The sequence below is a fragment of the Zophobas morio genome, unplaced genomic scaffold (assembly GCF_036711695.1).
Source record: "Zophobas morio isolate AGI-343-1 ecotype UQ-CSIRO unplaced genomic scaffold, CSIRO_AGI_Zmor_V1 ptg000005l, whole genome shotgun sequence".
In the NCBI taxonomy this organism is placed as follows: Eukaryota; Metazoa; Arthropoda; class Insecta; order Coleoptera; family Tenebrionidae; genus Zophobas; species Zophobas morio.
The window spans coordinates 12,022,591-12,043,618 of NW_026972110.1; the positions used below are offsets into that span (position 1 = coordinate 12,022,591).

The 21,028-nt window shown below is 38.8% G+C and overlaps 2 protein-coding genes across 4 annotated transcripts in view; one reads left to right on the forward strand and one right to left on the reverse strand.

Moving 5' to 3' along the window:
- The window catches only part of LOC135122744 (uncharacterized), a 29,217-nt gene extending 10,294 nt beyond the window's left edge, over window positions 1–18,923 (forward strand). The window contains exons 1-17 of one of the 3 annotated variants that reach the window (XM_064047142.1): window positions 3,892–3,976; window positions 6,224–6,475; window positions 10,505–10,712; window positions 10,762–11,045; window positions 11,099–11,303; window positions 11,358–11,582; window positions 11,629–11,793; window positions 12,120–12,274; window positions 12,324–12,784; window positions 12,841–13,191; window positions 13,258–13,439; window positions 13,493–13,923; window positions 14,739–15,668; window positions 15,721–15,857; window positions 15,912–17,563; window positions 17,616–17,931; window positions 17,983–18,923. In XM_064047142.1, coding sequence (XP_063903212.1) covers window positions 6,231–6,475; window positions 10,505–10,712; window positions 10,762–11,045; window positions 11,099–11,303; window positions 11,358–11,582; window positions 11,629–11,793; window positions 12,120–12,274; window positions 12,324–12,784; window positions 12,841–13,191; window positions 13,258–13,439; window positions 13,493–13,923; window positions 14,739–15,668; window positions 15,721–15,857; window positions 15,912–17,563; window positions 17,616–17,931; window positions 17,983–18,140 — 6,105 coding nt within the window. In that variant the 5' untranslated portion in view covers window positions 3,892–3,976; window positions 6,224–6,230 and the 3' untranslated portion in view covers window positions 18,141–18,923. Of the gene's footprint in view, window positions 1–3,891; window positions 3,977–6,223; window positions 6,476–10,504; window positions 10,713–10,761; window positions 11,046–11,098; window positions 11,304–11,357; window positions 11,583–11,628; window positions 11,794–12,119; window positions 12,275–12,323; window positions 12,785–12,840; window positions 13,192–13,257; window positions 13,440–13,492; window positions 13,924–14,738; window positions 15,669–15,720; window positions 15,858–15,911; window positions 17,564–17,615; window positions 17,932–17,982 lie in introns of those variants that run through there. The other 2 variants (XM_064047141.1, XM_064047143.1) reach the window with 2 other exon arrangements.
- A 69-nt stretch (window positions 18,924–18,992) lies between these two features.
- Window positions 18,993–21,027, reverse strand: LOC135122746 (lebercilin). The gene is made up of 5 exons (XM_064047145.1): window positions 20,894–21,027; window positions 20,636–20,840; window positions 20,522–20,586; window positions 20,033–20,444; window positions 18,993–19,979 (listed from the first exon to the last, which is right to left on the reverse strand). The coding sequence occupies exons 1-5, from the start codon at window positions 20,935–20,937 to the stop codon at window positions 19,104–19,106; spliced, it is 1,602 nt and encodes a 533-aa protein (XP_063903215.1). The 5' UTR covers window positions 20,938–21,027; the 3' UTR covers window positions 18,993–19,103.
- Window position 21,028: the final 1 nt, after the last annotated feature.

The window sequence follows — 21,028 nt, forward strand, 5'->3', positions numbered from 1 at the left end:
TGATGTCGCCGCCAAAATAGAACCGTCGTCTCGCCAAGTCGGGGATGATTCTCGCGTCCTCTATGAAGTCCGCGCCCAGCAGGGTGCGGGTGTTGCAAGAGTCGGACAACACGATGAAGGTGGTTTCTACGTGTCGTCCTTGTACGCCTACCTTGGTCGTGACGGCCGGCACCTGCAGGTGCTTGCTCGTGCCGTCTGCAAGGGTGGCGATCACGTTTTCCGTCCTTGCTTTGTGTCCCGTTTTTATCAGGTGGCGGTACAATGTAGCGCTGGCCACGCTATTGCACGCGGCCGTATCGAGGTAGCCGGTGCCTTCTTCTCCGGCGATTTTTATGTGGATTGCCGGGCGGGACCGTGGTTGGATCGTGCCGGACCTCAGCGCACAGAATGCCATGTTGCGTGCGGGTTGGCTGGCGTCGGTCGTGTTACAGGTGGGGCAATTTCTTCTAAACACCCCCGGGGCGTTGCAACCGTAACAACGCACTGGCTCAGCGGGCGTCCGGGTTGCCGGTCCGGGAGCTGGGGCAGGTCCTCGTGGTCTCCGGCGGCAAGCGGTTGTGTCGTGGCCAAAAGCTCTGCAGACGTCACAGCGGAGTCTGGGGCCGCGACTTCGGTTTTCGTCTGCTTTGGGGCCCTTACCATTTGGTTTCGCGTGCGAGTTTTTCCCTTCTCGCTCGCTCTCTTCGACGGCGCGGGCCTTGTGGAGGAGATCTGCGAAGGTGTCCACTTCCGTACGGGCGATGCGGTCTCTAAGTCTACGTCGCAGCAGTCCGTAGAGGATATCCATCTGCCACTGTTCGTCCAGCTGCCGGGACATCCGCGACAGCCGTTCGCGTTGGCGCGTGATGTACGCGTCGGTGGAGACCTCGTCCCCCTGAGGTTCGTTGAATATCTCCTTGAACAGGCGGTGGTTCGGGGCTCTCGGGGCGAAGGCGTCCCTGATTAGTTGGACTGCGGCTGGCCATGTGTTGACGGAATTCCTTACTCCGTTCCACCACGTCAGCGCTTCCTCGCGTAGCAGGATCGGTAGAGTTTCTAGGGCGTCTTCGTCACTAATTTTCTCCAACCTCTTGTACAGGCTCGCGGTTGTAATAAATTCCTCTACACTCGAGGCGTTGCGGGAGCCGTTGAACCGGGCCGGGCAATGGCTGAAGTGTCTCGTCCCTGAAGATGGGTGCAGATCGGCTTCTCGGGGCCTCGCGACATCCCTGATGCCGTTTATCAGTTCGTTGAATTGTTCTGCGGACATTTGAATCGTCATCCCGATGTTGGTTCGCGGACTTCTTCGCGTCGGAATCTTCGTTTTTCGCGAAATTGTGGTCGTTTTCGGGCCGCTTCGTTGGGCGTCACTTTTTATAACAGACGCCTTCTTCGTGCCACTAAGTTGGGCGCCACTTTTTATAACACGTGGTTTATTCCGTAAAAACTTTATTCAACAAAACATAGTATATGCACTGCATAGACATAGACTGGTTACACGAGTTCTTAAAAATGGTCACTCCGCGGACGAACAGTCCTGATAACTCGTACACTCGCGAACACCCGGAGCGTTTTTCCACGGCCGGACCTGCGGGACCCCTCGGATACGCCGCTGATACTCAAGCCGACTTACTACTCGATTTGGACCTCCAAGACCCCTCGGATGCAAGGTGATACGCAAATGAGCTGTGAAGTTCGCAGATGGAAAAACTTGCCGAATCTGGCCGCTCGGGTCCTATGTAAAGGCGGCTAGAAATGCGTCGCGTGGGAGTGAAAGGGCGCACCGCCCTCTGGTAAGGGAGCGAGCGAGTACCGGGGTGCTGCGGCAGGGTAGTGGTGGTGCGTGGGCGTGACAGAGGGCGCTAGGGGTACTGATCGCGCTACACACTCCTTTTATGAACTGATGTTATATACATACAGGTATAAATGCAGTTCAGTGAAAACGCAGCTGTAGTGCTCAGATGAAGTTATTTAATATTATCTTTTTAATATACCTAATCGATAAGTGTGTATCAGTTAGTTACAACGGCGGTATTTCATAATTTATTTTCAATATTATAATCCGTGATCGAGCTGTTGCAGTCCTGTTGATTTTACTGCGAACATTTGATAGCATCAGCAGAACTTAAATCGTAATCATGTTACACTCAAAAAGATACGATTTAAGTAAACTTTAAAGGTCTATCACTAAAAAGTAGAAAAAACCTTGTCCAAAAGTAAACTCTTACAGATAAATTAAAGTGTTAATTTAATAAACGTTGGTATACTTTAAAATTGAATTTTCTGCTTGCAAATATTTAGACAAGTAGGTATACAGGTACCAACGAAATCGAAATTTTTAAATTTTAATAATAACTAGAAAAGACAAACATCTATTTAAAACCCATTATGACGTCAAATTTTACAACAGCTGCACTTGCCCTACTTTAATTCATTCCACAGGAGAAAATAAATATGATATTTTTCTGACAGTTTGCCAAAACAATGGGTCCAAAGATCTTCGTTTTCTGATTACGCCAGTTGGGCACAGACTGCCAGATTTACCACGTGCAGCAAATTCTTGTCTGATGTTTAAAAGTAAACTGCGTATGACTGCAAGTATTTACATCAAGATTAAGTTCAAGGATTCGTCTTTTATTACTCCTTCGTTGTCGTTCATGCTGAATGGGGAAGCGCAGAAATCCTGTTGGTGCTTCCCGCATTTCAGCAGGGCGTTCAAAATCAGATACCTAAACTCGCTTTCATTCATTCAAATCGGTCGGGTTCATAGAGTGCTCCGAAAATTCTCCTTATCTGAAATTTAATGAACCAGCAACATAATAAACAGTTCGACGTCACAGTTGCTGTAATTGGAATTGACCTACGCTTAATAAAAGCAAGATAATTTAACCCTGTCCCGTGATACGACTTTGTTGTTGTTTAATCTGACCCCCTGCAGATTTGTTTGTAATTTTTTTTTGATTAAGTGCAAAGATGATATCTATCATAGAAAATTAACTGCGATAAAGTAAACGGAATTGATTTTTTCATATGTTCACTCATCCACGGCGTGGTGGTTAGATGTCTTATTATTGTTGAGATTATCACAAATCACTAATCAGCAGCGTAATTAAAGCACGCATTTTTGTAATTTGAAAAATTTCCACGTCAAGAGCAGATCACTCGGAAGAATCATGCATTTGATAGTACTATTTTAAATATTTTATTTGACGTCAATTGTCACAAAATGATATTTTAGTTCATGTGAAAGTAATTAATCATGGATAAAGATGCTAAATAAAGCTCATGTGATGTGCCAAAGGAACACGCAAAATATTTTTGGTTCTTGGTGGCGCGATAAGTGATGGCTGTTGTAGCCGTGTCGCTTTTGTAATATTTTTAAGTGGATTACAGTGTTTTCACTGTGGTCACATGCTACTGTTTGGAATGTCGATTGATATACACTATTAAGCAATTATTTTTATAGGGAAGTGTCTACCACCACGATCCACACTCTGGATACTTGATACCATATAAATACATTTCTTGTTATTAAAAGTAAAGAAAAAACCACTTCACTTATCCATGTAGGAATTACAACCTAACAAACACAACCTCATGTAGTGTCAAGGTTAAATAATACTTAAAACGTAATTGATAAGATTTGCATTGATGGTAGCTGTGGTAGTTTAAAATATAACGCATTTATTTGGGCAGACAAAATTTGCTGTAAATTGATTTATTCATTTTAAACAGGCTGGTCAACGGTCTAGACCACACTTGGGTGGAGACGATTTCATAACATTACACTGAACATTGACATAATTTCGATGCAGATAAGTTTTGATTTCTAAATATGTAATACTTATCTCTAAAAATTAGTGGGGGAACTAGAAGCACTACAACGATAGTCTTTAGTATAAATAAAAGACCCGCTCCGTAAAGTTTTAAAGTTCTTTCCGACGAGTATAAGTTTTTTGTTTAGTTAATTAATTCAGTTATTTGGTAGAAGAAACAGGTATTTTTTTAATTTAACAACTATGTTTTTACAATATATTTTTTTTATTTTTTTCAATGATCTAGCTTAAGTAAACCTCCGGTTAGTTTAACTTTTTTTCTGTGATCTGGCTTAAGTAAACCTTCGGTTAGTTTTACGTTTTTCGTTCAAAGTCCATCCGATGGTGCTGGCGCCCAGACTATTTTATTCATTTACAATGCAAATGAAAGTCGGGAAAATAATGTCGTTGGATTCATGCCAAAACGTATCTCAGTAAACCTGCTAAATGCCAAATTTATTTACATTGTAAATTCGTAAATAAATAATACAACGTGTCGTGGAATGATTGTTCATATTTCATAACGGAATAAAATCAAATTAAAGTGATAAGATTTCTACTTATTTAACAATTTCATTTTCTTATCAACATCATCGCTGATCTATCGATTACCACTTCATCAATCAAACTTCGTGATTTTTTGCATATGAACTTTGCCCCATTGTTATTGTTACTTATCATACGATAAAATGTACTTAGCATCTCAAGTCAACGTTCTGCCTATAGATGGTATTATTTTTAAATTCAATAAATGCGCAGTAACTAACCCACTTTGCAAAATCAATGCCGCTAATACAAAACACAAGCTTCGCTCTTTTTACAGTTTTTTCTTACCTGCAGCTATGATTAGAATTCAGTGATTCATACTCTGCAATTAGATCTATCTGCCGAACTGGTATTATCTCGTTCATTTAGCGACTATCGATTTCCACAAAGCTCAAGTAGCTATTCACACGATATTCAGGAAACATTTATTTTATTTGATTTCCCACGAGCTTAATGTACTGGTAACTTCTTCCTTATTATAGCAAACGTGACCCACTTCCTCAATCTTTAAAAAAATATTATATTTAAATCGTACTAAAAATAAATCGATTCAAAGTAGCTCAGCGGTGTATTTCGAATTATTCATTTTCATAGAGAAGATGTCAAGACATGGTTCTAATTAAACGGTGACATATTAAATTTCATGACACCAGAAGGGTAGGTGTTCAAAATTACATGGAAACGTACTAATCATGTATTAAAATCACATCTAGCCGAAATACACCAGATATTGAGGTTGTTAAATTAGCACAATTTATTTATCGTTAGCACCTACAAATTTCAACATGTGGATCATTAAACTATTTGCATTATCATGCAGATAACACGTCTTTCATTTCTGTAAACATCATGAACTAATACTTTAACACAGCTAATTACTTTATAGTACATGTATTTGAGGTAACATAAAACACCAGAAACTAGTTAGGTAACATTTTGAGTGAGTTATTGTTACATGCATGTATACATACCCATGTTTTTGCAGTGCTGCAATTTTTAGAACTTTGACTCAATTTCTACTTACTAAAGTTGAAGTAGTCAATATTTGAATTGGGTGCAAGAATTATAACATGGCATAACATTGTGAAGACAATTTTTAAAACATCTTAGAATAGCTATAAATAACAGATGTTACATAACAAAAAATGTAGATCAATCAGTTCATACATATGTCGCACAATTTTGTGGCTGTTAGTTGATACACGACATTTTAGATAGTCAAAATATTTTATCACTTTATTTACATTTTGTTCCTTGCAACAGCATAAATAAATTTTTAAAATAAATCATCGGTTCGTCACTCAGTGTAATCACCGCCAAGTAAACAAATATGTTTTGAACTAATTTCTCATTATTTTTAGGTGGTACAGACAACACGTGTAAAATATTGCCAAAATACAAACATAAAAGAAAACATGGAATTACGCCTTTCATTAAATCTAACCGCTTTTAAAATTCGACAAGTCGAAAATTAATTAAGCCAGACGCTAACTTAAAGTGTCTTGTTTTATTTTTTTCCCAATTTAAGAAATGCTGCTTAAATGCGAAAGTTGAAATTCTTGTTTAGTCCAGCGACATGAGACCCACTTCCCCTAATATTAACAACTGCAGTTTCCGTACTCCTCGCATAACGACAAAGGTGCTAAATTTACCTTTGGGTCTGTTAAAACGGAATGCGTTTCGTCCCACCATATGCAAGCGTGTTCAGCACAAGTCTATCACACTTCTAATTTACAACAGCGCCATAAAGTTTGCATCACTTTACTACACTATAAAAGTATATACCTAGAGATAAAGTTGCCGATAATTTACAAGTACAGTTTAAATTTGAAGTTGGAATTCGTCAAATTTTAGAAAGTTAACCAGTCTCGTTTTCGTTCCAGTGGTTAAATGGCTGAAGCGTGGCAAGGTCCGCCAAAACAGGGCTTGTACGACCCTCAGCTTGAAAAGGAGGCTTGTGGTGTCGGTTTTATAGTTGCCATAGACGGTCGTCGTTCCCATAAGATAGTACGCGATGCCCAGCGTCTTGCTATTTCTATGAACCATCGTGGCGCCTGTGCCTGTGACAATGACACTGGAGACGGCGCCGGAGTCCTCACCGCCATTCCACATGACTTTTATTCCGTCAAGCTTAGGTATGCAAGTTTTATTAATGCAGGTATTGAGCATTGTTTCTGTAGTCGGGCTTTTATGGTAAGTCGAAAGTGTACATTGTGTGCAAAGTTTGCAGTAGGTATCTGTTGGAGAGCGTAGGACTTCCATTGTTATTATAAAAATTTCATTTTAAGGTAAAAAGTGCAAGTGACTAATAATTGTTCTATGGTCAAAAGCGATCTGGTTTCTTAGCTTCTTTTTTTTTAATCACAAAATTTTATTTTTGACAATTTTAAAATAAATGTTCATACACACTATAATTTAATGTATGTAAGTGATTTTTTCTCTAATTCGTTTTTATCAATCCACTTTTAGGAATTGTGCGAAATTTATGGCCGCAAAGATTGACATGTCTCAGTACTTGATCCTATCTAAGACGGTTTAGACACTAGCCATAAAATCTGTCAAATCGACAGACTCCATATGTGGATAATTGAGAACGATTTACACATAAATCATTTTTGTATGACAAAATTATGACTTGAATTCTGTTCATTTATCATACTACAAAGTTTACGAGTTTTCCATACTCATAGTCATAACCCTTGAATGATATATGATTTATTATTTGTTTTGTCTTACAGATAATTTTTACTTTAACAAATAATTCAGAAACCACCGAAATCGATTGCTCTGAAATTTTATGTGTACATTAAGATTATTGTGGAGATGGTAAAACGATAAGCAAAGTTTGTTTATTCATTCTACCGAAAAGTTGGCGTCATTTCAAAATGCAAAGTAAACCTTACTTGCAATACATTTTGACATAAACTTCGCCAACAGGATTTATCATGAAAAAGGGAATTTATAGAAACATATTTATTTCATAATATATCTAAATAACTATATAACGGACTTCTTGGAAGTTTTGCCAAGAAATCAAAAGCTTAACTTTGACTTTTTACGCTTATACATAAATCGAAAGAATTCGACTATTAAGCACGTACAGATGCTTCTGTCCGTCTTACGACGATCCAAGAATTTCACCTCTAACGGCCCCATCCGTCCATATTAATCATTACCTCGGGGTTCCGAAAACCAACAAAATAAACCTTAACCCTTATATCTGAAATATAAATTAATGACTTTCGTACGATGTTTTCGTTTTTATTGTTTCGTTTATTTGTTTTATTATCGCATGCTATTTTGACTCACGCGTTACAGATAAAATCTTGCAGCTAAAAACTTGAGAATTTTACGTGCACTTAACAAGAGCATGTATTTTCCTGCGTATGTATTAATTTAACTCCCAGATATCAGTCGGATCGTCAGCCTTGCCTGGGTCCAAATTCCATAACAGAAATGAGTGGATCCACTTCACCTGTAAGAAATTATCTAAAATCAAATCATTTTTTAAGCCACTTATTATCTATTACGTTGATCACGCAATAGAACACCTGATATGCATGACACTATTCTAATATTTTTTTAATGAAATGTCATTCTATCAACACTATCAACACACTATAAGGCAAGATTTGTTCAAATGATGGCTTCTTTTTGAATAAAAATGTAGAGTCTGGCCAAAGGCTTCATTTTATATTAAAGGTAACGGGAGATAATTAAAAATTGTTTCAGAAGAAAATAAACATACTTAAGGGAAATAAGAGAATAAAGCCAGTCAGTATTAATTTATTTTATTTTATGGAAAAAATAATAATTGTCATAATTTTACTATGACTATGTAATTTAGAATTTGTTCTTTTTCTACAAGAAATTTTCGATCTAAATATGGCAAGTATTTTTGTCATCATTGTCATAATTGATATCGATCTTCGGCATACATTGTAATACTGAAGAAGTTTAATAGATAATAGGTATCATTTTTAAATTGTAAAGCATTAGGGGTCACATTCTTTGAACAAATAACAATAGATATTTATTTTATTAGGAGTTTAAGTGATACTTTATGTGACGGAGTATGGATGATTAAACCCCGAGCGATAGCGAGGCGAATTAAGTCCATACCACATATAATCTTTATTTCTATACGAGAAATTAAAAACATCTTTTTGAATGTCGTGTTATTCCAAGAATATTGTGTATATGTATTAAGAAAAAAATAAAGCCAAAGATTAAGCCCCATCCATACCTGCCCTGCTCTAAATTGTAATGAAGTGTTCTTTCGTTGGAGACCTAGGGGCGGAGGTAAAATATAAGCCCCGCCCACCCGCCCCATCTCAATTCGGATGATTTTTTATTCGTCGTGAGCCAAGAGGGTGGAGTTTAATTGCAAAAGTTTATAAATCGATCTTTATACTCTGGAGGAGTAGTAGTTATACACGGCTCAAACACGCTGGCATAGAAATGGCACTTAAACCCCGGTGACAACGTCATATAAGTGTCAGTTATATATATAACGTTTGAAAATAAAATAAATTAAAACGACTCTCTGCATTGGCTTATAGTTCCCTTCAGCTTTTAAATTTACCAATCATAGCGCTTCAAAGCTGAAAGTGGTATAAGGTGGCTGTATCAATAAAAACTAAGCAACTGTTTGACCAGACTCTTTTTTAGGGTTTCTATAAAAATGTCGTTGTTGGCTTATTGATCTTAATCTATACATGTTTTCTAGCTTTGTGGTTTTTTAATACCTATAGAAACCATACGTAATCTAATGGTTTACAAGAATTAGCTTGATTTAAATAAATGTGTTTAGTAGCAATAAAAATTTTAATAAGTTTAATTAAAGAACAGTGGTAAAAAAATATACTCCTCGTTTTATTTAGAGTTGTTGTTTCAATGACCATCTTTTGTTTTACCTCTAATACATACTTACCACTTACAAGAAATAGATCAATGACAAGTCGAGGTTTATGGTAATTTCTGTATAAACATTGACTTTTAAGGATTAGATCGGAAAGTTTCTTGTTCTAAATAAAAAAGATATTTGGAAAAACCAAAGCACTCATCTCATGCTATATTGATCGTTGACAATCCGTACCATTCACCAGTTTTTTCTTTAAAAAAAATGGAATTTATCAGATAATATTTTTTTTATTCCTACTGTAACGATTGTTTTTCGTTAAGAAATATTAGGTCAGAGTTAATAGTGTTTTTTACCTTTACTGCAAGGTTGATATTGACGTAAATCTATATTAATAATTGTTGCTGTTTTTTACCTTTACCCGTTTGATATTCAATTCGATGATTTATTGCGATTAATTTATCCAGTGTGGACAAAAATTAACTGTAGAGCTACAATAGCGGGAAAATACAGTAAATGTTTTTTTATTATGGAAAAAATTGTATACTTTAGTTAGACTTTTTAATTACTCCTATGTATTACAAATTTTTGTGTTGGCAATTCTAAATTGTTGGCAGCCTTGCTAGTATGTCGATCCATAGTTGTCAATTCTGACATGCCATCATAAAATTTTAAATATATTGCCAACCTGACAAAAAAATCACGAACATTAATAGTCATTTGGTATATTCTAACGAAGCGAAATAGGGCAATTTCGCGACAGACGGTTAAATTGGATCACGCTTACCAGCCCATGTTATTTCTTATTGTTATTTTGAGTACATTTTTTTTTTATTTTACGTGTCAACATTTATTGTGTAATTTCATGTTCGCAGGCTGTGTAGTTTATTCTAGTCCCTTTATTTTATTTTATTTTATGGATTAGAAAGGTGTTTTTATTATTTTGTTGCCCATATTGCTTAATTTTGGTCTTAGTGCTCAATTGCATCCAGTAATAACAAACGCATACCCACTTTTAATTGCTTTATAAGTCGATATCCTTGAAAGTAAAAGCGGTAATCCTTTTTTATAAATAATTTTACAACAGTGATAAACCCGAGCAAGCGAAATGCGCCTGAATGCAATTATTAAATAATTACAAAGACAATGTTTACAGACGATAATTATACTTTAACAAATTAATAGCCCTAAAATAAAATTACATTTCCTTTGAATCTACATTTAATTACGTAGCACTCAAACGCCCCCAGAAAATTTAATTACCCGAAAACAAATAGCGCCTTTCAAACGCGTGATTTTCCAGAGATGAGCAAAACATCGAGTTGCCTCCTTTCGGCAAGTACGCAACTGGGATATTCTACTTGGATAAACTCCACCACCAAGAATTCGAAGCGAAGTTCGCGTCCTTGGCAGAGGAACTGGATATGTCCGTGCTGGCTTGGCGTACCGTACCAACCGACAATTCCTCCATAGGTACCGTCGCCAAGAACACCGAACCATTTATGAGACAAGTACTGATCCAAAATAGTCGTTTCGCAAATTCATAGCTACTTTTACTAGGTTTTTGTGGGTGTAAAGGGCGATGCCCCTGAGGACGAGTTGGATAGACGTTTCTTCATTTTGCGTAAACGCGCCAGCCACACCATTCCCTCATCTGGAAAAAGATTCTACATTTGTTCGTTGAGCCGCAGAACCATCGTGTACAAGGGCCAGTTGACGTCCGATCAACTCTGGACCTATTTCCCGGACCTTGCTGACCCGCTGTATGACACCTACTTAGCTTTGGTGCATACCAGATTTTCAACGAACACTTTCCCCAGCTGGGAAAGAGCTCATCCGCTTAGGTACTTAGTAACAAACTTTAATCGTTTTTCGAAGATTGACGTTTCTGCTTTAGAATGTTGGCTCACAACGGCGAAATTAATACTTTGCGTGGTAATGTTAACTTAATGAAGGCCAGAGAAGGTGTTATGTATAATGAAGAGTATGGCGAGAAGCTTAAGGATCTGTATCCTGTCGTTGAACCCAATTTGTCTGACAGCGGTTCAGCTGATTGCGTTTTGGAGTTCCTGGTACATGCTGGTAATCGCAAATTACCGGAGGTAAATTTTTCGGTGCGAATTGGACTGGAAACATATTTAGATTTGCAATTCTAGGCTGTGATGACTATGGTGCCAGAAGCCTGGCACAATGACCCTACGATGTCTGAAGAGAAACGTGATTATTACCATTGGGCGGCTTGCATTATGGAACCATGGGACGGACCAGCTTTGATTTCTTTCACTGATGGGCGGTTTATTGGTGCCATACTCGACAGGAATGGTTTGCGTCCTTCACGGTTCTACATCACCAAGGATAATATGATGATCATGGCCAGCGAGGTACTTTGTCTACAAGCTTTGGATTTTTTTTTATTCAGTCTTTCAGGTTGGCGTCTATGACGTAGACCCATCTCAGGTTATTTTCAAGAGTCGACTTAAACCTGGAAGAATGTTGCTTGTTGACACTCAGGAAAAATCGGTCATTCAAGACGTTGAATTGAAACAACAAATTGCGCGTTCTAGACCACATTCAGAATGGCTCAAAGAACAGGTAATTGTAAAATTAAGTTTCTTTACTTAATTTAACTTTCAATAGAAGACTATCAGTAAAGATCTTTCATATTAATCGTAATTTATTTTTGCATGTTTAATGGCGATCTACAGATGGTGAGTGGAGTGGTTATTGGTCTAAAATTTTCTTTTATTTTTTGAAGCTTCCGTTTTGACCACAGTTTTTATATTTTTATTGCATTGTGATTAACCCGTTCTAGTAGTTATTTTAATTTCCTAACCCATTTGTAGAAGTACTATATTAAGTTTGTGCTCACAATTTTCGTCGTGTTTGTTATAACCCTGTAATAATTTCAACCAATTTAGATAACTATGGACGAACTGAGACAAACTCATTTAGAAGCAAATCGTTCATCTAAACCAAAGTACGAACCAAGCGGACTTGGCGATAAACGTCTTTCCCTTTATGGTTACTCCACCGAGACCATTCACATGTTACTGCTACCAATGGTCAACAACAAGTAAGTTTCCATCAAACCACAACACCATATTTCCAACAACTCATTCCAGGAAAGAAGCCCTAGGTAGCATGGGCAACGACGTCCCCTTAGCCTGCCTGTCAAACTTCGCTCCGCTTCTCTACGATTACTTCAAACAACTCTTTGCTCAAGTTACAAACCCTCCCATCGATCCGTTCAGAGAAAAAGTCGTAATGTCTTTGCAATGCCCGATTGGTCCCGAGGCGAACATTCTCCGACCAGACCCCAAGCAAGTCCACCGCTTGTGGTTAAAACAACCCGTCATTTCCATCGTGGATCTCGAAGTTTTGAAACAAACAACCCATCGAAACTGGAGCGCCCACATAATCGATATCACCTTTCCAGTCGAAAGCGGGCCCGTAGGATTCCTAAAGAAACTGCAAAGCGTCTGCGAAGAAGCTCATCAAGCGAGCAAAGACAACCAAATCATTGTTCTGTCCGACCGCAAAGCGGGAAGCGAACGCGTTCCAATCAGCAGTCTATTGGCTCTTGGTAAATATTGAGAGCTCTTGTTTGTTTTACAGATTAAATGTGATTATTTTGTTTAGGTGCTGTCCATCATCATCTTATCGAAATGCGGGCTCGAATGAAAGTCGCTTTGGTTGTGGAAACCGCTGAGGCGAGGGAGGTTCACCATGTTTGCGTTCTTCTGGGGTACGGTGCTGATGCGATTTGTCCATATTTAGCCCTCGAGCTAGCGTCAAGTTTGAGAGACCAGGGAGTACTTGACACTTCTCTTACCGACGAAGTCATTTTCCAGAACTATGCGCAAGCTATGCAAACTGGAATTAACAAAGTAATGGCGAAAATGGGAATTTCGACCTTGCAGTCGTACAAAGGCGCTCAAATCTTTGAGGCTGTGGGGCTGGCGGAGGATGTCATCGATAAATGCTTTAGAGGTAGGTGACATGGTTACTTGCGTACCATATGGATCTATGTTATTTTTATTTGAAATGAATTTGTAGGTACACACTCGCGCATTGGAGGAGTCACTTTAGAAACCTTAGCTCAGGAAGCGTTTCAGAGACACGGAAATACGTATTGCATAGCTACAGATTCACTGATTTTACGAGATACAGGCAACTTCCATTGGCGAGCTGGAGGCGAAAAACATCTGAACGAACCAGCTAGTATTGCGGCACTACAGGTAAAGACCAAGGAAGTAACAACCTGGACTATTGTAAACGTGGTTGCTTCTAGGAATCCGCAATAAATAAAAACCAATCCGCTTATGAGAAATTCAGAGAATCTACTATGGAATCTGTACGAAACTGTATGCTACGAGGTCGTTTTGATCTAAGAACTTTGGATGAGCCGTTACCTCTTGATGAAATAGAACCCGCATCAGAAATTGTGAAGCGATTTGCAACTGGTGCCATGAGCTTTGGTTCTATTAGCTTGGAAGCCCATCAGACTCTAGCGATTGCGATGAATAAAGTGGGAGGAAAAAGTAACACAGGCGAAGGTGGTGAAGATCCGGAGCGTTATTTAGATCCACAGAAGCGATCATCCATCAAGCAAGTTGCTTCTGGTCGATTTGGTGTGACTTCTTCGTATTTGGCTCATGCGGATGATCTTCAAATTAAGATGGCGCAAGGGGCCAAACCAGGAGAAGGTGGAGAACTTCCAGGGTAAGCAGCTTAACACACCTAATTAATGTCGTTATATTCAACCAGATATGTAGGTGCATTTTATGTTTGTTCTGTATTATACTAATGTGCTGCATTCTTACATCCAAATTATTTTCTCACAGCTTGAATTTGAACATTTATTCTTGACCGTATTTAATTTGCGCCTGCTCTGTTTATTTCATGTGGACTTTATTCTGTGTCGTATGTTGTTGAGTAAACTTAATTTTGATTAAATCAGTAGCTTGAATTAGCACATAATTTAACATCATGTAAATTCTTTGTTGCCTAAATTTGTTGACAGTGTGGCATAATTTAATCATCTTGTTTGTCCCATGTTTGTCCTTCTTTCTTGTCACTATAATGCTCATCTTACTATCTAGCAAGCATTGCTATCGCAATTTTAAGACGTGTTTACACCCACACCATCAAAACAAGATGTGGCAGCCCTCTTGACCAGATTTTTAATTGGACACACGTTACAAAAAATAGGAGTAACTAAAATATAGGCATACGTTACTGGAATTATTAAATACGGATTTGCGGCGTTGGTTTTTTTTCTCGGCGCGAAAATTAAATTTTCAAATCGGGACACCACAACATCAAATGAATGTTCAAATTCACATTATATCTATCACTTGTGTGATTCTGTTTTAATATTACTTATATATAGATTATTATTAATATACCTTCTAATACGAACATTTTGTGTGCAAATTATGACATCAATGTTGAAGAAATTCTGAAAGCCATTTCTAAAATTAAGCTTACTTGTCCTATTATTTTATTTTTGGATCATATGACACACTTCATTTCAGGTACAAAGTGTCAGCGGAAATCGCCAAGACAAGACATTCCGTCGCAGGCGTCGGTTTAATTTCCCCTCCGCCCCATCACGATATCTACTCCATTGAAGATCTCGCCGAGCTCATTTACGACTTGAAATGTGCCAACCCGAGGGCGCGCATTTCCGTCAAGTTGGTGTCAGAGGTAGGAGTGGGAGTCGTAGCTTCCGGTGTAGCGAAAGGCAAAGCGGAACACATTGTCGTTTCCGGGCATGACGGTGGCACTGGCGCCAGTTCCTGGACTGGTATCAAGAACGCTGGTTTACCTTGGGAACTCGGCATTGCCGAAACCCATCAAGTTTTAGTTCTAAACAATTTACGATCTCGAATCGTGCTCCAAGCGGATGGCCAAATTCGAACAGGGTTTGATGTGGTCATCGCAGCTTTGCTCGGAGCAGACGAAATCGGTTTCAGCACAGCGCCTTTAATCGTAATGGGTTGTACTATGATGCGAAAATGTCATCTAAACACTTGCCCAGTAGGTATCGCCACTCAAGATCCTATACTAAGGAAGAAGTTCACGGGACAACCCGAACACGTGATTAATTACATGTTCATGCTGGCGGAAGAAGTTAGACAACTGATGGCGAAACTGGGAGTTCGGACCTACCAGGAATTGGTAGGTCGCACTGACTTGCTGAAAGTATCAGAAGAAGGTTCGGCTAAAGCTAAGATGCTCAATTTGAATCTGATCCTAACGAATGCTCTGCATATGCGTCCGGGGGTTAACATTAAAGGGGCTTCGCAAGTTCAAGACTTCCAATTAGAAAACAGAATGGATAACATCCTCATTGAAAAAGCAAAAGGTGTACTTGATGGAACCGAGAAGACCGTCGATATCGAAATGAAGATTAATAACGAATGTCGAGCTGTCACTTCCACTCTTAGCTACCACATTTCTTGGTTAGTTGAAGTTTCATCACAAAAAAACAAATAAATATACTCGTTCTTTTAGCAAATACGATGAGCAAGGTCTTCCCGATGATCAGCATATCAATATTAGATTAAATGGTTCGGCTGGGCAAAGTTTCTGTGCTTTCTTGGTTAACGGAATTACTGTGACTTTGGAAGGAGATGCAAACGACTATGTTGGTACGTTTTGATACCCAGATGTTAACCAACACCACACTAATCATGTTTTTTCAGGCAAAGGTCTTTCAGGCGGTACCATTATCATATACCCTCCCAAAACATCGCCGTTCGAATCTCATTTGAACGTGATCGTGGGCAATGTTTGCTTGTATGGAGCCACTTCTGGTCGCGCTTACATGCGTGGTATTGCTTCGGAACGTTTCGCTGTGCGAAACTCCGGTGCTGTAGCGGTTGTAGAAGGTGTAGGGGATCACGGTTGCGAATACATGACAGGAGGTATTGTCTTGATTTTGGGTCTGACTGGCCGCAACTTCGCTGCTGGTATGTCTGGAGGCATTGCTTACGTTTGGGACGTCGATGGTAAATTCTCCACTAAATGTAACCCGGAACTGGTAGAACTTTGTAAACTGGAAGACAAAGAAGACGTCGACCTTGTCAAAACTCTTCTCCACGAATTCAAAGACCTAACAGAAAGTGTAATCGCCGAGCAACTAATCAATGAGTTTGACGAACGACGAAAGGAATTCGTCAAGGTATTCCCGTACGAATACCAACGTGTCCTAAAACAAAAAGCGACCGAGCAGATGGTCAACAACGTGCAGCAAAACCACGAACCTAAAATCCAAGACATCGAGGACGCAGTCACTGATGTTGCAATGGAGCAGAAAAAACTGGACAAGGTACGTGGGTTCATGAAGTACCCAAGAGAAACCGGGATGTACAGACCGGCGGAAAAGCGAATGAAAGACTGGGACGAAATTTACAACTTCGGTCATGTCCGCAAAGGTCTGAGAGTCCAAGCCGCTCGTTGTATGGATTGTGGAGTCCCATTCTGTCAGTCGAACTCCCATGGTTGTCCACTCGGTAACATAATACCAAAGTGGAATTTCCTCGTCTTCCAAAACCAGTGGAGGCAAGCTCTTAACCACCTCCTCCAAACAAACAACTTCCCGGAATTCACCGGAAGAGTTTGTCCCGCACCATGTGAAGGTGCTTGCGTTTTGGGCATTTCTGAGCCTAGTGTAACTATCAAAAATATAGAGTGTGCCATTATTGACCACGCTTTCGAAAATGGATGGATCACACCCCAGATACCTCAATTCAGAACCGGGAAACAAGTCGCAGTTGTAGGATCGGGTCCTTCCGGACTGGCGTGTGCCCACCAGCTGAACAAGGCAGGTCATACTGTCACCGTTTTCGAAAGAAACGATCGAGTTGGAGGCTTACTGCAATACGGAATTCCCACAATGAAATTGAGCAAGAACGTTGTTCAAAGAAGGGTGGATCTTCTAGCAGCTGAAGGAATAACGTTCAAGACCAATGTCAACGTGGGGAAGGATATTTCTGCCAAAGAACTGAGCGAGGAATACGACGCTGTAGTTCTTTGTACAGGAGCCACGTGGCCACGAGATCTACCTCTACCAGGACGTCAGCTAGGTGGAATTCACTTCGCTATGGAGTTTTTGGAAAGCTGGCAGAAGAAGCAACTAGGAGCTAACCATAGCGGTCCTCACGCCAAGGACAAAAATGTGATAATCATCGGCGGTGGTGACACCGGTTGTGACTGCATAGCTACTTCGTTGAGACATGGAGCCGCTTCGATCACCACGTTTGAGATTCTTCCGGAACCAAGTCCAAAGAGAACAGCTGATAATCCCTGGCCACAGTGGCCCAGAATATTTAGAGTTGATTACGGTCATGACGAGGTACCTAAAGCAAACTTGTGCTTTTTTTAGTACTAATTTTTCTTTTGATCAGGTGAAAGTACGATTCGGTGGCGACCCAAGAGTCTTCAGCATTCTAACCCAAGAATTTCTCGATAATGGGCAAGGACACGTCAGCGGTGTTAAAACCGTTAATGTCGAATGGACCAAAGATGAAAGCGGTCGGTGGCAAATGAACCAAGTTCCAGGAACCGAGAGAGTCTTCCCAGCCGATTTGGTACTTCTAGCCATGGGCTTCTTGGGTCCAGAGCGCGCCATTGCTGACCAACTCGAACTGACATTGGATGCTCGTTCTAACTTCAACACTAAAGAATACAAGACCAATTTGCCGAACGTTTTCGCTGCTGGAGGTAAAAGACAAGCAATTTTGTATCCCAGAAAAGTTAATATTGTGTTTGTAGATTGTCGACGTGGTCAGTCCTTGGTTGTTTGGGCTATTTCTGAAGGACGACAAGCCGCACGAAGAGTGGATGAATTTCTTAATCAAGGACAAACAGTTTTGCCTGGTCCTGGTGGCATTATTCAACCTAGCACAAATCCTGTAGCCTGTCCAGTCTAAGAGAACGATCATCGGGTAGTTCACCGTGGACACTTGCTTTTACGTTTTAGGTTGCCAAATGAAATTATTATTGCAATTGTTACTAAATTACAACTAGATGTATTAATGTTATACTTGTGGCAAAGTTTAATGTACAGTGAGTAACATATCGTCCACTTTCGTTTTCAAGCAGAACACAATTTATTCTACGATCCTAAACATATCTGGAGATACTGTGGTTTTATTTTAAATGTTAGAGTTTCAGAGTCAATTCTTTGTAACAATTCATAAAAAAACGAAAAAAAATTCAAATTTAGCACTTTTTACAAGCCTTAGTTTAAAAGACAATAACCTTAATGTGATGAGATAGCTTTTAGAATTTGAAATGCAGCGAATAATGTGAAAGTATAAAGTAGCTGGAGTTCTAGTTTGGGAAATTTTTGCCAAATTTTTAACATCAATGTGTTAGATTGTTTATGATGGTGTAGCTGTTAGCTTTGAGTTTCATTATAAGATCGTTTGTAAAAATTTGTTTCCTGTGTTAAAAATGTACACGTAAGTAACTTTTGAAGAAAGTTTCTGTTGAGTCCCCGTCAAAAATAATTTGTGCGGGGGTCTGTTTATTTTTATAGATATCAACCTTTTGAACGGTTATTTGTATGAATTTTGCGATTTTTTTTATGTCTGTTTTAAGACTGTATTTTTGCTAAACAAATATTTTTGTTAGGTTAGACATAAAATTCGATTGGTGGCAATCGTTCTGTAGTCAATATTATTCAATAAAATAGATGTTGTTACAGCATATTTTGCAGTTTCAGTCTCAAATATAAGTGTACATACGAAATTCATACACGTTTTGCTGCATATCACAATATAATTTCGTTCAGGTAAGTACAAATTCCCTAAATTTAGACTAACTAAACACTAAATAACAATAAGGATAAAATAACAGTATACAATAAATTCCCTGTCAGTGACGACCCATCAGTTCGACAAGTCCCCAAAAAGTTCTTTCATTAATTGCTTATCCTGTTTGGATTCGCTTTCAAAAGAATCGAAGCTATCCCCATTATCAATTGCCCTTAAAGTAGCCAGCAGTTTCTGTTTATCATTACTTGCGACCGCAGGTTCCTTTTTCTTTCCATTCTTGTTATACTTTGCCTGAAACTCTGCCTCTTCTTTTAAAATTTTATTAACAAAATCAAAATTATCTTCAGGTAAATCATTTTCAGGAGAATGTAAATTCGCTGAACGTTTCATCCGTTTTTCAATATTTGCAACTCCTTTCACAGTTTCCGCTATATGCTCAGTATCTTCTTTTGCAAACGCTAAATTTTCTTTATGATTTTCAATCAGATTGGAACAATTTTTAATAGAATCCACTGCCTGTAAACAAAAATCTCCCAGTCGCTTACTAAGTTCATCACCAGATTTATTCTCTTCGCTTTTTCGCATAGCTTTTTGTATGTTTAGTTCAATTTTTTCCAGTTTTGGATTCGAGTTTGGACGACTTAGGTGGCTTTCTTTCTCATTTGAGGAATCGCTTCCACTTATGCTTAACTTATCCACTGATAAAATCTCTTCATCTATGTCTTTTCTGGAATCTGCTGATAATCTAGCTTTGATATTTTCTGATGGACACTTTAAAATTCCTTTGTATGCTTTTATGGTACTAATTTCCTCTTCTTTGGTCTGTGTTAGAGGTTCTAATTTTACCTCAGTAACTGGAGTTTTATCAGCGAAAGGTGGATTTTCTGGTAAATTGGAATGTTTGGTGCCATTTAAAGAAACTAAGGAAGTCGATTGTCTTTGAGGTAAAGTGGAAAATCGCTTTCTCCCGTTTGATGGCTTGTCTTTGGTCTAAAAGGAATACAGGTGATGAAAAAAAGCTCATGAAGATTAGATTTAATTACCTCCGCGAATTTGGTCAGTTTACTAATTTCAGTTAACGCTTGTGCGAGTTCCCTTTGACACTGTTTATGTTTTACCATTTCAACATTCAGTCTCTGCTTCGATGTTTTATTTTCTAGAGTAAGTTTCCTATTCAAAATAACTATTTCACTGTCCGCTTTTTTAAGTTTTGCCTTCACATCCTCTAATTCCTCTACCAATTTTTCCCTTTCCAACAAGTGCTTATCTCTATCAAGTTTTTCATAGTGTTTTAATTGTTCTTGGACACTCAGCAGTTCATCACTTTTATGTTTCAATTGCTCATTTAGTTCTTTAACACTTTTGCGCAACTGTTTGTTTTTCTCAGTCAAAAATCGTATTTCTTCTTCATGCGATTTGATAAGACGTGGCAATTCTGCATTTGCACCTTCATATCTTAAAAAAAAGTAACGCAATCATTCTAAATCTAGACATTTCATTGTACACTATCCCATGGAATACGTCTACCTTACTTTGATAGTGCTCTATCCTGACGTTTTTGTAACGTTTTCAAAGCCTGATTTTCTCTTATAACTTCCTATAATAAATACAAAAGACTATTGTCTTCTGAACAATCGATAACTTACCGCTAGGTGATAATTGGCGTCATTTAATTGGTTTTGGACGCTTTTTAATTTCAATAATTTTGCTGACAAGACACGCTGTCTGACCGAATTAACCGTACTTCGTGAAAGACTAGTCCGTACTGAATTCGCCAAGGGATTAATCGGCTTTCTTTTTTGGAAAAAACAGCTAGAATTCGATGAACACGCCGTTTCGCAACTTTTGCTTCTAGAATGTCAAACCTGTTGTCAAACATTCCCAGAATAACAAATATGGCATACCTCTGTTCGGGCGGTTTTTGTGGTGTGGAACTACTGCTTGCCATTTTATTTTAATCGTAGGCGAAATACTTAATTAAAAACAGTGTAAAAACATGGAGAACCTTTTACTGATAATAATTAAAACTGCATTGCAGG

Coding starts and splice junctions, on each gene's coding strand:
- LOC135122746 (XM_064047145.1), bottom strand. CDS start 20,937: ATGGCAAGCAGTAGTTCCACACCACAAAAACCGCCCGAACAGAG. Junction 20,587..20,635: donor ACGCCAATTATCACCTAGCG/GTAAGTTATCGA, acceptor TATTTATTATAG/GAAGTTATAAGAGAAAATCA. Junction 20,445..20,521: donor CAGGATAGAGCACTATCAAA/GTAAGGTAGACG, acceptor CTTTTTTTTAAG/ATATGAAGGTGCAAATGCAG.